A 16,138-nucleotide genomic window follows, 5' to 3' on the forward strand; every position below is an offset into this window, starting at 1 on the left:
TAGCTGAAGAGTGCATCTTTATCTCCCAAAACAGAAGGATATAGTAAAAATTAAACCGATATGCTGAATATATATATATATGAATATTAAATACAAATTAAGATAAATATATAACTATTAAAACAAATAAATATTCAATGTATTACTTAAACTCATGTGGTAATCTTTCAAAAAATATTTCTAAGGCATCAGAAGCAGTCAAGAGAGAAAAGTTCTAGAAACAAGTGGTTAACAATACCAAGCAGTAAGAGTGATGGCAAATGTTTCAAGGATGCTTTCTGTGACACAGTAGAAGAAAGGGAATCAATTTTAAAGGAAATTTAACCCCTAAATAGTTATGACTGCAAAAAAATCCACAGGCTCTTAGTTCAGAGAAATTATATTAGGGTTATTAAATATAATCAAATATTTCTAAGGAACTGGTTTGGAAAACATGTTTGTAAAACAGTTGTTTAAACTAGGATGCAACATAGGATAATTATACAGTTTGTTTATTTCCACTCAAATTGAAAATGTACATTTATTATCAACTAACTTGCACCAATGGGAGGAATCTCCTACGTCACAACTAAAATAGAAAGGGAAAACTATAGGAATGCCGTTATTCTAACACTTTATCTGAATTCACACATTTAACACATTTGAAAGTAAGCTTTGCATCTATCAAGATGAGTACCCTGAAACATTTGTAAGAAAGAGTTGAAAGACAATTTCTCCCACTGTTATCATTGTTCAGGAAATGATTTCCATGGTATGATCTCATCCTATTTCTTTTCCACATCTATCCTAAGAGAATGGAGCATTGTTTTCCAAATTGGCAGAAACACACAAGTCCTCGGAATAAGACAAATTCTTGCATCACCATCGTGCAGTAATTTGATATGGCACATATAACACAGAATTGACCAGAGGGACCCAGAGTCCTGCATTTCCCTAGATGCTAATATTTAGCACAGCAGTCATTTACACAACTTGCCCTTTAGCTGAGATATCAGCAAAAATGTGAATTCTATGGTACGTTGATGGGCAGTGTCCAAAGTAATATCACAAGATATTTTAATTGAATTGATTAAAAAAGTACTTTAGTGACACCTCTGCCATCCAGTGACTTTGGCCCTTGCTGAGACTGCTTGTCAAGAGATCAGACTGTTCCCCTCTCTCAGGACAGTCAAGCAGCCAAACCTGCACTAACCATGGTGGGTTGTTCCGGAGCATGTTGACATACAACCCGATGAGAACATGTTCATCAGCTAGCCTGTCTGCCACATTCAGGCTGTACTGTATCCTGAAACAGGGGCAGGAGGAAAGAAAGGATGTTGTTAGGAGAGGTAGACAGAAATAAGTGGGGCAGGCAGGAGTGAGTTTGTGGCAGTAAGGACATTTAGAAAACCAAGCAGGTAAAGGAAAACTAAGCGATGTTCTATGAAAAAACACAAGCCACATCCAAGCAATGAAATTCACTGTGTCATTTCACTCACTTAAAAAAAGATTTCCACTTAGGTCAAGTAACTTTTAAGAATGCAGATTTGCATTCTTCAAACCACAAAGTCCAAGAAATTCATCTGTACAGTAAATACACTGAAATAGGTTGTAAGCAAAGATTATCTTTTGGAAGATCAAATCTGAAGCTTAGTCATTTTTAACAAGGAAATCAGGGAAAGCAAGTAACAACACAGACGTGTCTACTCAAAATAACTACTTGGTGCTGTTAATGGGGTTATGATGAAGCTGCTTTGACTAAATCAAAGATGGTCTTTCAAACACAAAGCATCTTTGACACAAGAAATCTGCATTTTTAGTTCAGTTAATTCAGGGTTGCAGCACACTCTGGCTTTAACTTACCCTTTGCCCTTCAGCAAAGCTGGAGCAGCCCTAGCCAGCAGTTTGCTCTGCTCGACTTCACTGTCCTTGGGAGGAGAGCTGGTTAATAAGATGGGAAAGCCAAGAAGAGCGTAAACACGGCAATGCACTCGAGAATAGAAACTGGCAACAGAAACTCCCAAGACTACATCCAAGCTCCGTTTGGACAGCTCTTTCATTACTTTGAAATGTTCAAGATGTTTTTAGATGTCCACAGAGTTGGGCTAGAAGTAGCAACCTGGCCTGAGAACTGTAATTACAGTTACGCAAGCCCCACTATGATCCCAGATTTGACCTCTGCTATTCGCCTAACAAATCGATCGCGTATGCCTAGACACAATGACAGCTCATTCACTCAGCACTCCCCAGACTCTCTTATATACAGTGCTGTAGTTCACTACGTGCTGCCGGCCTCCAGACCCCGCACAAGAAGCTTCCTTCTGCAGCCTGCTCTCTAGTCTCTGCTTTTCTGTAATGAACAGAGAATTGAAAATTACCTAGAGACTGGTGTCATATTAAAAGTGCTTTCCTACTTCAGGCACAAATCACCTGACCTTGGCTGTGAAGCTGCAAAGAAAACTTCCAGAGAAACAGAGAAATAAACCTTTGAGCCTTATAAATATATATATTCATACCCCTTGTGTCTACAACTGGTGAAGAGAGGCCCACCAATAGACCAAATTCTTAATATTTTATATTTACTAGGAAGAACATTCATTTTAATTGGTAATTTTATGACAACTTAGTTTTATTAAGGAATAAATAGAAATATAAATAATAACTAATAACATGTGGCCAAGCCAAAGTCACCCAAGATTTACTATAATGAATATGCATGCTTCATTGAGAAATATATTGATTCTTAGTATTATAATTGTGCTTGTAATATGCTGAAAGAAAGTTTGTTATTTGGTAGGCTAAGAATTTGCCCTGCAACACTGATATACTTAAAACTATCCCTTTCTCCCTTCATGGAGAATAAAAAAATTAACTGTGTGACTGTTTGAATACCAAGTTTTAAATTACTTGGATAGAAAAACTTGGATTTTTTACCACAAACTTCCCCAACTTTTCCAAAGTTTCTTAATATAATGTGAAACTGTGAAAGTGAAAGTGTTAGCTGCTCAATAGTGTCCGACTGTTTGTGATCCCATGGACTGTAGCCCACCAGGCTCCTCTGTCCAAGGAATTTTCCAGGCAAGAATACTGGAGTGGGTAGCCATTCCTTCTCCAGGGGAATTTCCCAACCCAGGGATCAAACCCAGGTTTGATCTCCTGCATTGCAGGTAGATTCTTTATCGTCTGAGACACCAGGGAAGCCCATAAATGTAAGAATGGCTAAATAAAGGAACTAAAAATCTCAAAAACTTCAACTAAAAGTTTTAAGGTTTTTACTACAAAGTACCACTTTTTCAGAGTACAGAGCACAAAATATAGCAATTTATAAATGAATAGCACATTAAAATTATGCATATTATAACTGGAATTCTTGTAGTTTACAATAATATGTACTACAAAGATTCCTTAAGTAGTGAGGCTTATGGTAAATTTAAACATAAATTTTATCTATAAAAAATATCTACTACAGAGTAGGTAGTCATGGGTTTGTTAAATATATGACTTCATTCAGCTTTTCAGGACTGTACCTATTACTCAAAAAGTACAACTGCACACAAACAAAACTGACTTTAAAAATGAAGTTAATGCTCTAGGAGATTTAATTTTCTGATGAAGCTAAGCTTTTTTAACAGCATATTGATTTTGAACTTTTAAGGCTATGAAACATGTTGTCAGGGCCAAATAACCTCTTTAAGCCATTGGAGTTGTTTTCCCACCATCCCACCGAGACAGCAAAGCCCTCTACGCTCATTACCCAGTAGCTACAGTCCTACCACTGTCCAGTTACCTCCCCCAATGTTTTAACAACACAAAATAGATCTACCTATTATATAATTGATTTCAGATCCCTGTAAAACCACTCAAAACACTGCATGAAATAGTCAAAATTCTTCCCTCCAATTGAATCTATTTCTCTGCTTTGTTACATATGCTACATCGTAACTTGAGTCCCAGAAATTGTGCTATTTCCTTAAATCAAAGGCATAATAATTACACAGTCACAACCTCTGATGATGAGTGTGCAAGAAGGAAAGAAAAAGAAACATGGGAGGATTAACCAGGAGGATGTGTTTGTTACAAATTACTCTGGTGATGCCTTATGGGAGAAAAGGAGATGTGTCAACAAAGCCATGTGTGTCCCACCACTTACTCACTGGCAAGCTTGGGCACTGGAGGAGCCCTGCTGACATCACGACGGTGCAGGGATGGCAGCAGAAAGCAAGCAGTTGCCCAGATTCTCCTTTGGAGGCTCATTCTTCCTGTCTCTCCAGTTCTTTGGGCCCTCCTCTCCTTCCTCGCCTCCACTTGCCTGTCCCCCTTGCTCTTTCCCAGTCCCTTCCTTCCTCAAAGGGACTAGCAGATGTACATACACATCTCTTGTCTTTTTGTTGCCATTTTCTTTGCCTTGGCCCTTGCCAGTGCTGGCTCAAAGGCATCATTTAAATCCTTTCATGTTCCTTTCCTTTCCCACATGAATCCTTAGGGAAAGTAGTTCTTCGTATATATAGGGATGTAGACATCCTATATAGGGATGTAGACATTCTCTACATTTATGAGTTTGTGGAAATAAACCGTTTATTTTATTTTGCTACAGTTCTTAGCATCTAGTGCCAAGAGCATTTCTGACTTTTGGTCCTCACTGTCCACATGGTTTCTATACTACCTAGTACCTTGAATTCTTCTCATCATTTATTACTGGGAGGCCAAAACTATGACCCTGGATAGAGGAAGCCAAGGGACTTCCCTAGTGGTCCAGTGGTTAAGACTCTGCTGCTAGTGCAAGGGGTGCGAGTTTGATGTCTGGTTGGGGAACTAGGATTCCCACATGCCATGTGGCATAGCCAAAAGAGAAAGTTAAATAAATAAATTTAAAAAATAATATAGAGGAAGCCAAGTGAATGATGAAAATAGAGGAAAAAAGGCACTCAAATGAAATGGATCAAGAACTGAGAAAGCAGACAAAGAGGCAGGTTGCACTTAAAACTTGGGTCTATCAAGACTTTTCACGTGAAGTATCTTTACCAGAATTGCTTCTGCAGCTCACAAGGAGCTTGAAGAAAGGAAGAAAAGTGGAACAAATTTTCCCCTGAATTGTTGTCAAGGTAGTGACATTAAGTAGTTTTTGATGATCTCTCTAAAGCAATGTACCCTCACAATATTTCATAGAGTAATTTTGATGTTTAAACTTTCATTTTGTAGCTCTGGCAGTCTGCTTGGAGAAGATTGGTGATACTTCCAATTCACTGTGGTCTCTGGGATCTGGCACAACTGGAACCTAGAGCCTTATCAAGAAGTGATTCCATATATATGTGTTAATATATGATATTTGCTTTTCTCTTTCTGACTTACTTCACTCTGTACAACAGGCTCTAGGTTCATCCACTTCATTTCGACTGACTCAATTTGTTCCTTTTTATGGCTGAGTAATATTTCATTGCATATTTGTTGTTCAGTCTTTCAGTCATGTCCAACTCTTTGTGACCCCACGGACTGCAGCATGCCAGGCTTTCCTGTCCTTCACCATCTCCCGGAGCTTGCTCAAACTCACGTCCATTGAGTTGATGATACCATCCAACCATCTCATCCTCTGTTGCTCCCTTCTCCTCCTGCCCTCAATCTTTCCCAGCATCAGGGTCTTTTCCAATGAGTCTTCCATTGTATATATGTACCACAACTTCTTTATTCATTCATCTGCTGATGGACATCTAGGTTGCTTCCATTTTCTGGCTATTGTCTGTATACCTACGGCTGATTTCACATTGCCATACAGCAGAAACCAACGTAACATTGTAAAGCAATTATCCTCCAATTAAAAAAAAAAATTACAAAAAAGAAGTGACTGCTTCTGGGATGGCAAACGTTCCAATGGCTCTTTTGTACTGTTAACTCTTGGAGCTTCTCCATCTTCTGCATGCCTCGTCTTTAAATTTAAATGCATTCCTCCTTTTTTAGCTCTGAAATTGGAAACTACCTGGGGCTCCTTTTGACTGTGGGTGATAAACCTTTTCTAATCTGAAACCCAAGGAGAAGCAAAGCTATCATCCTAAGATTGTGTGTATACACGCCTCTTTTTCTTATTATCCTTATTTTCTTTTCACCAGGTCCTGCCATTGTGAAAAGACTTCCTTCTGCACACATATTTTCACTACTGGGTGTGGGGACAATCATACCCAGGAGGTATGACCAGGTGAAATTTGAATTTCATGTGTTCTGCTGAAAGAAAAGAGGCTGTAAATAATCCTTTAGATTATTCTTTTCTAAAAAATTCTCTTATTTTTTCACCAATTCCTTTTTATACTCTGTATAAGGAGTATAGGGAAAGAACATATAAAAAGATAAATTGTCTTCTTCCAAAAATTTTCACACACACACACATACACTCTGACATAATGGGTTCTGGAAGGACAGAATGATTTCAAAATATTTCATATTTATTTATTTAAATTCACCCTTTAGTTTCAGAGGATGACAACTGATGTCAGGATTTCTTCTTAACTGCAAACATTTTGGGGTGTTCTAGTGGCACTAGTGGTAAAGAACTTGCCTGTCAATGCAGGAGTTTTAAGAGACCTTGGTTCGCTCCCTGGGTTGGGAAGATCCCCTGGAGGAGAGCATGGCAACCCACTCTAGTGTTCTTGCCTGGAGAATCCCATGGACAGAGACGCCTGGGGGGCTACAGTCTATAGGGTTGCACAGAGTCGGACATGACTGAAGTGACTTAGCAAGCATGCAGACAAGCTAGGTAACAAAACCACACACAAATGCTCTTTGGGTTTTTGCTTAGGACTGCCATATAGTCTTAAAAACTACTTTTGCTTATGCTGTGTTATTACATTAGCTCTAGCCAAATATTTCTCTTTTAACATGAAAGTAACAAGATTTAAATAAAAGTCTTGCAGAGAGCAATAATATAATGTAAACAAATTATGTATAATAATCATTACAATGGTTAAATGGAAAATGATATTTGAATCATGGCAAATTAAGAACAGATATTTCCTTTTTTATTGATTCTTAAATAATTGATAAAAATTTTTGGTGTTTGGGGTTATGAAGAATGACTTGTAAACATGGCTCCCTCCTTGTCTGTCAGTTGGGAATAACATTTTGCTTATCACTATAATTACCACAGACTATGCCAAGGTCATCAAACTAATTTAAATACAATAAAAAAGAGTCCACAAGTCAGGTTTTTCAAGAGATAATTTGTTGACAACTCTTGTTTCCTTTCTATTTCTAGCCTTCAATATCTTTGATGTGAAATGTGAAATACCTTCCACATGCAAATCAGCAAACATGCATAAAAATAGTTCAGTGTCTCAGTGGGAAAATGAGTTGTCATCAATTCAGGCTGGCATGAAAGTCAGACCATTTTAAGCAGGTACCATGGAAGAAATAATAAGAATTCTAGGTCATATTTGATTCACTACATTTACTGTGTTCCCCAGAGAGTATTAAGCCGTTATCAATTGTATTTTTGCCAAGAGATGCCTAAAAAGTTTGCTGGGTATGGGGCACACAAAGACAGCAACTAAGCAACTCTAGTAAAAGAGTGAAGAAGTGACTGCATATTCAATTATACACTAACATTTTAGTATAGGGAACAGAGTTGAGTTCGAAGACCAGTTTAATTCAAGTTTGAAAAAAATCTAGCATCTCAGTGGAACTCTGGGAATAAAGAAAGCTACATGGGATAAATATTTGCAGAGAGTGTTTATTTCAAATTTCATACAACATGACCCTAAAGTATAAAAAGAAAGAAGAGATCTTCAGGTGGTTGATTTATAAGTGTATATCTGTTTTTATGATGCTGGTTTATAAATTTATCTACTTTCCTGACTGAAAAGGAAAAGGCTTTAATCTTAGAAAATATTAACTATGAAGAAAACGGATTTTCAGAAGCAAAGGTTGAATTCAGTACCTCAGTTTTGTTTCTATTCACTTTTGATTACCAAAGCACAAATGCTTCAAGTTTAGTTTGAACATTATACATCAGATTAAAAATCTGGATTGTTAGGTAAAGATTCTTTGGGAAGGCAAAGTTTCATTTGAAAAAATGAAAAAGGACACAGAGAATTAGCCTTTCTGTGGTTGAAAATCCAAGCAAATCAACCAACTGACCAACCAGTCAACCAACAAAAATAACTCGCAAATGCTATTTCATTGAAAAGAATCAAGATTTGGTAAATGCATGGGTAGGCAGCATATCTTCCCCATATGGACCCCTGGACCTGAGACTGTATTAGTAATTAACCAAATAACATGGTGATAAACCAGAAAACAGTATGTTAGATTGTGTTCAACACTGTGAATCATAAGCCTGGCTCTAACATTTGGGACAGTGATCAGATCTGGCTAGATGGTGTACATAATAGCCAAAGTGATTCTTTTCAAGAGCAGTTAAGAGTTTAGGGGCTGTATTTGCAAAAATATTTAAGAGATGTTTCTAAAATTGAAGATAAAAGAATCTAACTATTCAAACTTTTAGAATGCCCTTATTGTAGCTAATGAAGAAATGGCCATAATAGCCATAATTAGTGAAACGTTTTACACAAGAAAAGACTGGTTAGCTCTCTCACATAAATGAGGGAAGGATTTGGGCAGATAATTAAGATTTTACAAAGGGGGCATGATGCCAAAAGAGACAGAGCAGATACTCACAGGCACAATGCTGTGGGCAGTGTGGCGGAAAAAAGGGCCTTTTGGGCCCAAATTTGTGGTCAGCTCTTGCAATAATATTTGCCATAATGGCAAGCTATCTTTCATAAGTTTAATGCGGCTGCCCTATCATATATCATACATCATATACTGGAGCTTTTTACCTAGTGGTGGTAATATGCTTCCCTTTCTTATAAATTCATGCATTTATAAGAAAATAATCTAGGTTTAGGGATATAGTTATGACCAAGAAAATGAATGAAGTGAATTAATTCATGAATTGCATTATTTGATCCACACTGTATCTAACAGCTAAACAGCACTGAGTTCTTACACACACACACACACACACACACACACACAGACTTCAAAGGGTTAAGGGAGAGTATCTTTGAGAATTCCCTCTTTTCTTTTAAGTTAAGGGAAAAGTTAATCAAGTATGTAGCTAGAAATCGATATCAGAAGAGGGGATGGGGCAGATAGTGGTGGCAGCCAGAGTTACACCCTCATAAATATGTGTGAGTTAGGTTACTAGGATGTCAAAAGACTTCAAAGATAGACCCTCGCACCTTTTGAAGATCAAAGTGTACGCTTGTAAAGGACTCTAGGTGAGGAATGCCAAGAGTTTGTGGCAAGGATTCTGGACTAGTGATTTCAATTCATCCTCATTCTGCTTTATCTTTGTAAGATCTGTCATTATACCAAAGACCAAAAACTCAGACTAAATAAAATATCTCATGGCAAACTTTACTTTTTTAATGTGGCCTTAACAGTGACCAGCACCACTCTTGGCTTGTTTAGGTTTTATCAGATTTTCAAACGGGCGGTTACAATGGGGTAGGAGTGAGGGCCGAGCTCTAGGTCGTATTTCTTTGGTTCAGTTCCAGTTGTTGGGAGATCAGTGCCTTTAACTGATGTCCACAGTTGGCATGATGGTTTCCATCAACCTTAGTGTATGGTCACGGCTAAGAAAGAAACAGTGGATCCCCACCAGCATTATCAAATAATAGAAATTAAGCACTCAGAGTTTGAAATTGTTTTTTCTTTTTTTTGAAATTGCTGCTTCAGTAGGAATCAGACTGCTTACCTGGGGGAAAATTGGTCCAAGCCTAGTGGGACAGAAGGATACAAATCCTGAAGTCTTTTACTACAATACGGTCTAGCCATGTGATGTTGTCCTGGTCTCATCCAGTTAGGGCTGGAATCATTCCACGAGGCTCTTTAACACAAGAGTCTAAGGAATCGCCATCTGGGGTTTTACAAACTGTACCAAAGCAGAGAATCGTCCAAAGAAGGAGATCCAGTGTGGTACTCTTCACACACACACATCTCATACATACCGGTATGAAGACATAAAATCAGTAAAAGAAGTGGAGGAGTGGAAAAGAGAGAAAAGAGCTGAGCAGTGCAGCTCAAGTTAGAAATTCTCAGTGGAATCTCATGAACCCCCAGAAGACCTGTTTCTCCATCGAATCCCCAAACTACAAGGGGATTTTAGTGATGACGTAGGACCAGCAGTCTAGCTACGGAGCTACTGCTACGATTAGTGATTCAGGGCTGGGATACTGACCGTGTGCCGTGGTCAAGCTGATTTACATACAGCTTTATGAGCGAATGCTCCTCAGCCACAGGGCTGGATGCACTTATCCCCTCAGGTAACCTGAGGGATGCAAACAATGAGACTTCGTTAAAACCTCCCATGGACAGAGCAAGGCCCACTCAGAGAGGAAAGATGTTCAGTGTACACAGCTTTATTGAACAGCACCCTTAAAACAGAAACCAGAGGCCAACTTCGGTGAGGATAGCAAGAAGTGCAAATTGTAAACAATGTGCTTGTGGTTCAGAGGGAACATTCTAGAAGGACTGAAAATGGGAAAAAAGGGAAATGATCCTATTTTGGGTTAAGGGATACCATGCACCCTGGAGGAAGCAGAACAGCTCAAAGTATTATAGGAATAGTTTAGAGTGGAAGAAGCCATGTTATCCATCTAGACGTATCCACCATAAGCACCGTCCGAGCTGAAATGATATAAAATGACCTTCAGTAAGGATGGGGTCTATCTCTGCTGGACATTCACAGAATGCAGAGATTCCTAATACAAGAATCTCTTTCCTAACATAGAAGCACAGGCCCGTGTTTCTAATAGATTTTACAGTTCATAATTTTGTTTTAGAAAAGATGGTTGAATTTGCTCGTGGTTCTGACAAGGAATGCTAACAGGATGTACTGAGGGCTTCAACCATAGGATTTCACTGTGGATTTTCTGTCGTTCAATTGCCTCCCCATTTCTATTTGTTACAGACTTGCTGAATTTATAGGAAGGAAACACTATGAATGACCACATTCTGTTTATTCCACTAATTATAATTATGGGGAACGTCTTCATCTCAGGTTCCTGATGACGGGCAAATGCAGGGACTCGAGGGAAAAATTAGCAGTGTTCTAAATCTCACTATCTGTACATCTTCACTAGAACATCCCAGGATATTACAGGGAAATTGATGCCTTAGCAACTCTTTGGGGAAAAGATTGATTATGACTGTTTTTGAAACACATGAGGCTGTTTTATTTATTTTTTCTGACTGAAAGGCATGTTAAATCTTTCATTCATTTGCCCACTCCAGTTTCCCTCACCTTTGTTCCTGTTTTCCTGTGAGCCTTCTCCCTTTATTTCTAAAGTAATTCTCTGGTGTTTTATTTGTCCTATTTGATCAAATGACTTGAAGTACGTCTTGACCTCTGCCTACTCACTGTGCTGGTTTGGGAAGAAGTATTTGCTTCACCTGTTCGCTTACATGGCAGTGGACCTTTGTGCTAAAAGATGAGATCTGTATCCACTCTCTCTCTTTTTTTTTAAAGTTCTTGTTCTTATCATGAGTTACTTATGTAGAAACTATATGTCCAAACTCGGATTTGAGCCTCTAGCCTCAGGAACTCTAGAATTTACTAAGAAGATTCTTGTATATCTGGAGTTTTATGTTATGAGATGCTTCAGAATGTCCATCATAATTCCTTATTGCATCTAGAGATGCCAATTCCCCAGGTTAAATGGGCCATTCCAGGTGCTATAAAAGTGACTTTTTCAATGATATAGAATGCATGTGTGTTAGAAGTAAAACTTAAACATACCGCGCATTCTTACTATGGATGGATTGTAAATGCAAGTTTCTAGGAGTGACTTTCACCCCCAAAGCCATCCCTGCCCTCTCCAAAAGCATCCAGATGAATGAAATTGATGCCTTGTGACAGATATTTACAAACAAGTTTTTAATAATAATCTTCTGCACTTGGCTTACATAAGAATATTTTTCTTGCCACAGAACCAAGGCTCATTATCAAAGAGAGGGTTTGTTTTATAGCAGGACTGGAACTTACCTCCTGGTAATAAAAGGACTTCCTGAGGAGGGGACAGAGTGGGAGAACAGGGTGTCATTCATGCTGGTTACAGGTCTCGGTGGCCTAAAAAAAGCACAATGTGGATGAAAAGTTAAAACAAGTAAAAGTCACAAGTTAAAACTATCCAATCCCTCAAGGAAAGAAGCTGGGAAATCAGAGTTCTTGTGTGTGTGCATGCTAAGTTGCTTCAGTAATGTCCGACTCTTTGCGACTGCATGGACTGTAGCCTGCCAGGCTCCTCTGTCTACAGGATTTTCCAGCAAGAATGCTGGAGTGGGTTGCCATGTTCTCCTCCAGGGGACCTTCCTGATCCAGGGATTGAACCTGTGTCTCTTATGTCTCCTGGATTGGCAGGCAGGTTCTTTACTACTTGAGCCACCTGGGAAGCCCAGTTCTTACCTTACCCAGGATCAACATGAAATTTTACATTTTCCAATTCAATTCCTGAAGTGAGCTGGGAACTTAAATTTCCTTGAGAAGACAGAATATCTATTAAACATTGAGTGGGGAAGATTTGTGGATGCCACAGGAATGTTTATTCTTGAGCTTTGAGCCTTGGTGTAGAGTCATATTCCTGCATAGAGTGAGGATTTTGAGACAGCCTTCTAAATGGGTTCCCCAGGTGGTTCAGTGATAAAGAACATGCCTGCCAACTCAGGAGTGTGCATAGTCACTCAGTTGTGTCCGACTCTGTGCGACCCCATGGACTGTAGCCCTGCCAGGCTCCTCTGTCCATGGAATTCTCCAGGCAAGAATACTGAAGTAGGTTGCCGTGGGGAATCTTCTCAACCCAGGGATCAAACCCAGTTCTCCAGGGGAATCTTCCCAACCCAGGGATCAAACCCAGTTCTCCAGGGGAATCTTCCCAACCCAGGGATCAAACCCAGTTCTCCTGCATTGCAGGCAGATTCTTTACCACCTGAGCCACCAGGGAAGCTCTCACCAAAGCAGGAGATGCAGGTTCAAACCCCTGGGTCAGAAGATCCCCGGGAAAGAAATGGCAACCCTTTCCAGTTTTTTTGCCTGGAAAATCCGATGGACAGAGGAGCCTGGTGGGCTGCAGTCCACAGGGCCTCAAAGAGTCACACATGACTGAGTAGTGACTGAGCATGCATGCACTGCCTTCTAAAAAGAGAAGCCCAGAAAATTTGAGGATAATCAGACTCCAAATCTTCTTGGAAAGAGGAGGATTCTATAGAAACTTCATCCTGTGTTCCACATGACGATGGCCCTCTCCTGATACACCCTGTCTCTAAGGTCCCAGCTGCAAAATCACATTGTACCTTCTTTGCCCTTTGTTCTAAGGGAAAGTACAACTAAGCACCACAGGGATTTACTGACTTTCTGTTATCTGGACATATAGTGCAAGGCAGCCCATAAATACTTTTTTTCTATATTACTAGAGGAAGAAAATAGGGTTCAATATTCCTCAGAATTGTCCACAAGCCTAAATATCAACTGCATCATGTCTGTCATCCCATTTTAATTTGTACCTCACCTTGTTATTCTTTCCCTATCAGTGAAGTCTTAGTTCAGGTAAAATGATAGAGCTAAGATCCCTGCCGCATCTCTAAGCAGTTTTTAGTCTCATTTTAGATTCAGGTGTTCCATGGTACAATGACAGTGGATTCAGAGTTCAGAAGCTGGGTGACAGGGCAGGATGGTGTTCTGAGTCAGGAAATTTTGGTTTCATTATAATGCTACATGTGAGTTTGACAGTACAGAATTTTTTTAAAGATGAAACATGAATACAGTAGCCTATAGAATCTATTTGTGTTGACTCGATCAAGAGTCAAATTTGTGAAGGTTTAATTTTTATCTTAGGAAACAGGAATTAGTTTGGATTCTACAATGAAGAGATTTCTAGGAAAAAAGGAGACATGTTTGTCCCAGTGTATTCATGAGAATGGACATGAGACACGGAAGGTTTTAAAATGTCAGCACAAAATGCAAAAATTCATTGAAACTTTAGGTTTCCAGTACCTGGTGCTAAACTGTGTTCTTGAATTTTTTTTAAAGACACATTCTATGTTTGGTGAGGTCAAAATAGCAGGATTACTATTTAATCTACTCAAACATATTAGCAAAAATTCTGAAAATTAGTGCTTTATACTACTTATCTAGGATATGTCTGATACCTGAGACTAGTTTAAAGCTAATTCTGCTTTGAGCAGTACAATTTCACTTTATATGAAGGATGTTAATTTCAAACAAATGTGCTCTGTGAATTTTGAAAGGTTAGGTTATATCAGATTTTAAAACACTAAGCAGAGTGAAATATTTTCATTTTAACTTTGGAAACAGTGGAAAAAAATCAGTTTGACGTTTCTGATTTTCTTTTGCCTCTTTATAAATATCTCCATCTTGTTCTCTCTCTAGGAAATGAGAAAACAAGAGAATATGGAATGCTTTTTAAGTAGCCTGGTACATTTAGTCTATTGAACCTGGTCACCACAAGGCTGAATTTGCAGTTCCTTAGTCTTTGCTCTTTAATACACTGTGTATGACAAACCTAGACAGTGCATTAGAAAGCAGAAACATCACTTTGCCGACAGAGGCCTATATCGTCAAAGCTATGGTTTTTCTAGTAGTCATTTCTGGATGTGAGAGTTCGACCATAAAGAAGGCCTAGAGTTGAAGAACTGATGCTTTCAAATTGTGGTGCTGGAGAAGACTCTTGAGAGTCTCTTGGATAGCAAGGGGATCAGACAGTCAGTTCTTAAGGAAATCAACCCTGACTATTCAGTGGAAGGACAGATGCTGAAGCTGAAGCTTCAATACTCTGGCTACCTGGTGGGAAGAGCTGACTCATTGGAAAAGACCCTGATGCTGGGAAAGACTGAGGGCAGGAGGAGAAGGGGCTGACAGAGGATGAGATGGTTGGATGGCATCACCAACTCAATGGACAAGAATTTGAGTAAACTCTGGGAGATAGTGGAAGACAGAGGAGCCTGGTGTGCTGCAGTCCATGGGGTCACAAAGAGTCAGACACGACTTAATAACTGAACAACAACAACAAGTAAATGGCCTTATGTGTAAGGTTCATCATGAAAATGTTGAACCTGGGACACAGGGGCTAACCTTGGCACCAAATAGCAGTTTTCAAAGGGACATATTTCCTCTACAATCACATGGCAAGTTACTTTATCTAACAAATAGGTCACAACTAAGAATTTTAAATACGTTTAGTCTTTTGAAAAAAGACTCCAGAAAAAGTCACAGAGGCCTAGTGCAATGTTTTCTTTCTGGACAAGATGTTTGCAAAGGACATTTTTATATAATTGGCATTCTTTTCATAAAATGAAAGTGCTCAGCTTAAAGGCAGAATTAGTTTTAAACTAGCCTCTTGTCTCTCACTGTTTTGTGTCTCATAACCACTTATAAGTCTTTATAAGCTCACTGAAGATTATTGAACTACTTACCAAGTATCTCTTTTGGCAGCAAAAGAATTGAATAGAATAGAGACAGTTAATCATGATAACATTTTCAAGCAAAACAATAGCCAAGAACAAATGCCAAAACACCAAAATGTCCCCACGTAAGTGGCTTTTACATGCCTATGATGATTTAGAATAGCTAAATGAACAGTATGTTTTCAGATTAGAAGTCTTAGATATCCCCATCCATATAAAAAAGAAGATGAATATCTATTCAGGGAAATAACATCTGGGGAATAATAATTATAAAAATGTCTAAAGCTAAAATAATATGAACAAATCTGTTCTAATATCAATTGGATATTGTACATCTGGAATTTCTTGTGTGTTATTTCAACAATTAAATATTTCATACAATTTGTCTTTTATGAGACTGATGCACTAATTACTGTATTACAAGGCACCGTACTTTGTCCTTTAAAATTGACATTCATCATGGAAACATTATCAATGAGTACAGATCTGTGTTTGGATTCAAGGACTATTTTAATGATCTGGTTAAATATATGGGACTTTTAGCAGAAGAAGGCACATTTCATGTAGAATTTTAGGGGAATCCTGAAACTCTCCATGGAATCCAAACTGTGTAGCTGATGCCCTCAGTTCCGTGAATAACATATCAGATCACATTGCCAATATAAATGAAAGTTAAAACATTTTTACTCAT

General features: G+C 38.6%; 1 protein-coding gene across 8 annotated transcripts in view; it reads right to left on the bottom strand.

Moving 5' to 3' along the window:
* DTNA (dystrobrevin alpha) overlaps nt 1-16,138 on the bottom strand; it is a 420,552-nt gene that overhangs the window by 57,112 nt on the left and 347,302 nt on the right. For 6 of the 8 annotated variants that reach the window (XM_061131324.1, XM_061131326.1, XM_061131323.1 and 3 more), the window contains exon 11: nt 12,014-12,097. In XM_061131324.1, the coding sequence (XP_060987307.1) occupies nt 12,014-12,097 (84 nt within the window). Of the gene's footprint in view, nt 1-1,192; nt 1,286-1,842; nt 1,921-10,207; nt 10,298-10,372; nt 10,657-12,013; nt 12,098-16,138 lie in introns of those variants that run through there. The other 2 variants (XM_061131329.1, XM_061131328.1) reach the window with 2 other exon arrangements.

Source organism: Dama dama, chromosome 27 (assembly GCF_033118175.1).
Source record: "Dama dama isolate Ldn47 chromosome 27, ASM3311817v1, whole genome shotgun sequence".
NCBI classification, from domain to species: domain Eukaryota; kingdom Metazoa; phylum Chordata; class Mammalia; order Artiodactyla; family Cervidae; genus Dama; species Dama dama.